General features: G+C 41.4%; 1 protein-coding gene across 1 annotated transcript; it reads left to right on the top strand.

Moving 5' to 3' along the window:
• The first annotated feature begins 498 nt into the window (after positions 1-498).
• gpib (glucose-6-phosphate isomerase b) lies at positions 499-5,525 on the top strand. Its single transcript, XM_084682093.1, has 18 exons — positions 499-676; positions 914-1,004; positions 1,184-1,252; positions 1,401-1,520; positions 1,612-1,695; positions 1,780-1,926; positions 2,172-2,243; positions 2,346-2,390; positions 2,488-2,541; positions 3,108-3,168; positions 3,304-3,347; positions 3,471-3,623; positions 3,785-3,914; positions 4,007-4,083; positions 4,238-4,366; positions 4,585-4,660; positions 4,762-4,828; positions 4,985-5,525. Exons 1-18 carry the CDS (start codon positions 558-560, stop codon positions 5,103-5,105), a joined length of 1,659 nt encoding a protein of 552 aa, XP_084538219.1. The 5' UTR covers positions 499-557; the 3' UTR covers positions 5,106-5,525.
• The last annotated feature ends 549 nt before the right edge of the window (positions 5,526-6,074 follow it).

Below are 6,074 nucleotides of genomic sequence, written 5' to 3'. Positions count from 1 at the left end.
CTTCATCCCCCAAAAAACGCTTGCCAATCAATTTGTGGAGTAATTCGCCCTCTAGTGGTCTCTTGAAACCGAATTGTTATCAAATGTACTTCAAACACTGGTTAGAGACAGAGTCACTGGTACATATGTTTTATGCATTCTATGATATGATTTACATTAAAATACAATGACGAATTCCGTAACCAATTATACTCTGCTACAGTAGACAGCCCTGCAGCATCATGCAGCAGTTTGTCTTCTGTTTGTTCTTATTTGTATACAGTTTCTTTATCAAATAAAACTAAACAGTGCTTTTGCAATGTAGTCATTTTGCATATTAACACAATTGAACTAAGCATGCTTACGTTCAACTAATAAGACAGTGTAATGTCACTATATCAAAATGTCCTGTAAAGTTGCTGCTAGCCTGCAGTATGTTGGGTACACATGATCCCTGAATAGTTTCACTGGAGGAGGGGCAATCTGTTGCCCTTCAAAAGCCTTCCCCTCTACCCAGTCAGTCCCACTCAGCCAGGGTAGGTGAGCAGCAAGGACCACATTAAGCCCCACTCAACACTATGGGACTCACAAGTGACCCCAACTTCCAGAAACTGAAGGAATGGTACAAAGCCCATGCCTTGAGCCTCAACATGAGGCAAATGTTTGAAGCTGACAAGGAAAGATTCAACAAACTCAGGTAGAAACTCTTTACCTCACTCAAAATATTAGTAGTATAATTGTTTTAATTATATGATCACGATTTGGTATACGAGATCCAAAACATTATGAACATTCAGCTATTCTTTCACTCAATATGTATCTGTAATAAAGTGGGAAAATGCACAGCTGCTGCTGTTCTCCATGATTGCCAATAAACATTTCTTCTGAACTTTTAAATACAGAATCTTGCATTACTTTTTTTATTTTGTAACAGCACAACACTAAAAACTGACGAGGGAGAGATTCTTCTAGATTACTCCAAGAATCTACTCACTGAAGATGTCCTAAAGATGCTGGTTGAACTGGTAAATTATTTTAAATAGTGATCTTGCTTTACTCGAGAAAAGGCAATTGAACAGCATTTTAATGTTGATCTATAAACCATTTAGTTGGATTATATTTATCTTATCAGCTTCAGACACATTTTCCCTTATCAGTTTGTGGAATTAAGTGTTTCTACAGCTTGATGTCTCTCCTTTTTTAGGCAAAGTCAAGAGGAGTGGATTCTGCCAGGGAGAAGATGTTCTCTGGAGAGAAGATCAACTTCACAGAGGTACAATTTCACCTGCTTTGTAGTGTACCGTTCAGGGGGAAATGATGCAACTTCACAAAAAAAACATTTAAAGCAATACTTTAAAGCCAAGCCACAAGAGGATCTCCTCACCTCTTCCACGATGGCCTCTGTCCTCCTGCATGTTTAGGGCCGTGCAGTGCTCCACGTGGCTCTAAGGAATCGCTCCAACACTCCCATCAATGTGGGAGGGAAGGATGTGATGCCTGAAGTCAACAAGGTTCTTGAGAAGATGAAGGGCTTCTGTCATGTGAGTCTTGTGTTTCTCTTTGAATGAACTCATGTTGGTGGACATATAAGTGGTTTACCTAACTGTCCCTGCTCTTTTACATATTTTGCAGAGAGTTCGTAGTGGTGAGTGGAAGGGCTACACTGGAAAGGCCATCACAGATGTGGTCAATGTTGGCATTGGTGGATCAGACCTGGTGAGCACATCATTTAATGTGATAGCCTACTTTGTTAGAAGTCTCAGACGAAACATAATTGTGTGTTTTCTGTTCATTGTTCAGGGTCCTCTGATGGTCACAGAGGCTCTTAAACCTTACTCTAAGGATGGACCCCGTGTGTGGTTTGTTTCCAACATCGACGGCACACACATTGCCAAGACCCTAGCTCAGCTCAATGCTGAGACCACCCTCTTCATTGTGGCCTCTAAGGTGCCTGTTTTGGTTGTCTTTCCAACTCAGTTGTAGTTAAGAGACCTACCTGTTCTCACTTTTCTGAAGAAAGCCTTGAAACAAATACAGTATTTTCTTTCAAGATGTTCCACAGACAAAAAGAAAAAGATTATCTCTAAGCAATAAGGAAGTAAACTGTTGAGCTTAGGATGATGACAAAGCAAAACTATGTTTAGCCATTGTAGCATCTATTTGCAGCATTATAACTGTACAACCCTCTTCAGACATTCACTACCCAAGAGACAATCACCAATGCCGAGTCTGCTAAGGAATGGTTCCTCAATGCAGCAAAAGATGTAGGTATCATAAAGAAATTTAAATGTGTGTATGTCTACATGTTTATTTGACATTCAAAACACTGTCTCCTACACTGTCTCCTTGTTCTCCTTCCTGAACAGAAATCTGCAGTTGCCAAACACTTTGTGGCTCTCTCCACAAATGCTGTAAGTTCCCACCTATTGTATAAAATAGTTGTACGTGTATGAATGCATTTGTAGTTAGATCTATTCATTATATTTATTCTTTGTTGCTCTTTCTTAGCCTAAAGTTAAGGACTTTGGCATTGACACAGAGAACATGTTTGAGTTCTGGGACGTGAGTATTTGCTATTCAACCATACAAACTTCCTGCTCCACTCTTCTTTTCCCCACAGCCAGGGCCTTTGATAGTGACTTAGGAAAGGGTTAAAAATAGACTCCACTTTTGACCTGTGAAGTAGGTGCCTGCACTGAACTGGCAGCTGTTGAGTAATCAGAAGCCAGCCTTCATGCAGCTCAGCCCTGAAGAGGATGATTATTATTGGTGGTGACCTTCTCTTGCAGAGGTTACGCTAAAGGCTGGGTGGCATCAAAGGTCAGAGTGCCACATTTAGTTACATTGTTGGTATTTGGAGGCTGGACAGCTCCAACATGCCCTTTATGATGGGGGATACACGACTGCACACAATTTACAGTATGGGCTGCAGCATATAAGGTCATTCACATGATGATGAAATAACAAAGGAAAAACGTAAATATATTTCCCAATACCCATAGTTGAGTTAAGGTATGTTAGTTAGTCAGTAACATAATCTCCCCTATATATATTTGTTGATAGATGAGCAAGTTTACTTTTCTTTGGGGGGGATGGTAGAAAAGGATTAATGTTGTTATGTGTTCTAGTGGGTCGGTGGACGTTTCTCCTTGTGGTCTGCTATTGGGATGGCCATTGCCTTGCACATAGGTATGTGACACATTTAAACGGCATTGCATTACTTTGCCATTCCATGACACTCTGCATCGTTCTTTTGATTTTAACAGACATTGACCGGGTTTTTGAAACATTACTCACAACCTCCCTCCTGTTTTACACCTGTAGGCTTTGATAACTTTGAGAAGCTTCTTTCTGGGGCTCACTGGATGGTATGTAAACGAAAAATCATGCTCACGTTGTATGATAGAGCCCCGAACCTAGCCATTAGCCTTTATATATTTCGCCATCTGGATTCACTAAATAAGCATTGACCCCTGTCTCCTTTCCCATAGGACAACCATTTCCGTACAGCCCCTCTGGACAAGAACGCCCCCGTTCTCCTTGCTCTGCTGGGCATCTGGTATATCAACTTCTTCCATGCCGAGACTCACGTCATGCTGCCCTACGACCAGTACATGCATCGCTTCACCGCCTACTTCCAACAGGCACGGTCCTGTCTGCTCGCCCCATCTCTTGGTTAACTTTGACTATATCAAGTGCATTTCAATTAAAACTGCACATCTATGATTTGCTGTGAACTTACATATTGACAAGGACATAAAATAGGAAGAACCAAGGAGCGTTAAATAAAACTGTGGTTCTGCAGGGTGACATGGAGTCCAATGGAAAGTACATTACAAAAGACGGTGCACGAGTGGACTACCACACTGGGCCCATAGTCTGGGGAGAGCCAGGAACCAATGGGCAGCATGCTTTCTACCAGCTTATCCACCAAGGTGCTGTCTAATCACTGGGTAATCAATATACGTAACTTCAGTTTATTAATGAGCCACTGAAACTGAGAACAATGTAATTGTGTCCTTGACAGGTACTCGCATGGTGCCAGCTGACTTCCTCATCCCTGCCCAATCACAGCACCCCATCAGAGACAATCTTCACCACAAGGTACCTCCGGGAGAACAGGACATCCCAGATCAGAATATTTGGTTTGATTCTCTATTAGGCTTATACCAGTATTTAAAAAGCAAGCGTCACTGAATGCAATGCTTTCCACCAAGACACACGTTCAATACTGAACCTGTCTGGTGTGGGTTTGTAGATTCTGCTGGCTAACTTCCTGGCTCAGACTGAGGCTCTGATGAAGGGGAAGAGCACAGAGGAGGCTAAGAAGGAGCTGGAGGCTGCTGGCCTGACAGGAGAGGCCCTGGACAAGCTGCTGCCACACAAAGTCAGTGTGACACCAGCATCGTGTGCACTTCTGGAATAATGAATAGTTCTTATTAAGGAATTAAACTGGTTGATATTTATAAGACCAGATATTTTATGACCAGTTGCTTTTATAATTTAATTTAATTTAATATTTTATCATTATAATGTTTGGCCAAGTGAACACTTTGATTTTAAATCAGGGATTTAAGCATTTTTCATTATGGATTTGATCTTAAGGTATTCCAAGGAAACAGGCCAACCAATTCAATTATCTTCAAGAAACTTAATCCATACACACTGGGGGCACTTATTGGTAAGATCTTGATATGGATGGTTTGTTGGGATGAGATTTTCAATATTTCTTGATGTGAAAACAATTTTAATGATTTTGCATGCCTTTTGTATTTACCTCAGCCATGTACGAACACAAGATCTTCGTCCAGGGCACTATGTGGGAGATCAACAGTTTTGACCAGTGGGGGTAAGTGTTGTAGAATAGTCTATCCAATTGATCAGATATTCAGCATTGAAATTCATTCCCCCCTCTAGTCCTCCTTCTGAGCTCTCTCTCTCTCTCTCTCTCTCTCTCTCTCTCTCCCTCCCTCTCTCCGTCTCTCTCTCTCTGATCTCACCTCAGAGTGGAGCTGGGCAAACAGCTGGCGAAGCAGATTGAGCCCGAACTGCAAGACAAGACTGAAGTCAAGTCGCACGACTCCTCAACCAACGGGCTCATTAACTTCCTCAAGAAAAACTTCTAAAGAAAATCTAAACTCCCCAATCCACCACATCCCTCACCTCCACTATGCTCTCCAACTGAACCCTGCTGATGGGGGATGTTTGTGCTGAGGTCACTGTTAACACACGTTGTTAAGCCACAGCAATGACTGTCCCCTCCACACAGAGGATTGAAAGCACTATCTTTGTCTGTATTGTTATTGTCAGTCTACGTCTTGACTGTTTGTGTGTTGTCGTCAGACGGTATGCTACCTAAATGTTGAGAGTTTACTATTATAAGGGGAGAGATGTTTCTTCATGGATGAGATGGTATGACACCTTACACTATCCTTGAAAGTACCCCCATTGAAAGGGCTGAGGGTTTTGAAAGAGACATCATTACTCAAAATAAATGTTAATGCCCTTAAGTGATTCACCATGGGGTCTATTACCTTGCCTCTTCATGATCTGTTTTGAGTTTTTTTTCCTCCTCTGATCACTAGATGGCGCTGAGTTCCTAGTTTCACCATGACATGATCCAGCCTCCCAGCAACCAATGCTATATTTATTTCTGGAACACAGGGCCAAAGATCTTCTGGGTTTTCCATCTACCACAAATCCCTAGACATCACAAGCAGTTAAGTAGCATTCATTTACAGAGGAAAAACAAACAGCAGGCAAAAAAATAACATCTGGCAAACATCATGTGATTCACCATCCCTCAGTACAAAACAGTTTCTTGCTCATAAAACTTCTTGCTGTATGTTTAAGCTCCATTAGAGAAATTACACTGTCAGCGCTAAAATGTGATCCAAATATATGTGGTAATATGCGAGTTAACACAAAATGTTTCCTTTAATTGATATATTAATTCTCTTTTACATCATGTGACATGAGAATCACGAATATGTCTTACCAGTGTATTGCAAAATATGTGTAGCTGGTGAAATCTAAGCGTTTCAATAAGACCTAACTTGTAGCACCTTTTTCCTGGGTAGAGTCATATTTCACCC

The sequence above is a fragment of the Hypomesus nipponensis genome, chromosome 19 (assembly GCF_054491055.1).
Source record: "Hypomesus nipponensis isolate SF chromosome 19, ASM5449105v1, whole genome shotgun sequence".
In the NCBI taxonomy this organism is placed as follows: Eukaryota; Metazoa; Chordata; class Actinopteri; order Osmeriformes; family Osmeridae; genus Hypomesus; species Hypomesus nipponensis.
The sequence above is the reverse complement of the archived record's forward strand: the minus strand, read 5'-3'. Positions and strand labels throughout refer to the sequence as shown.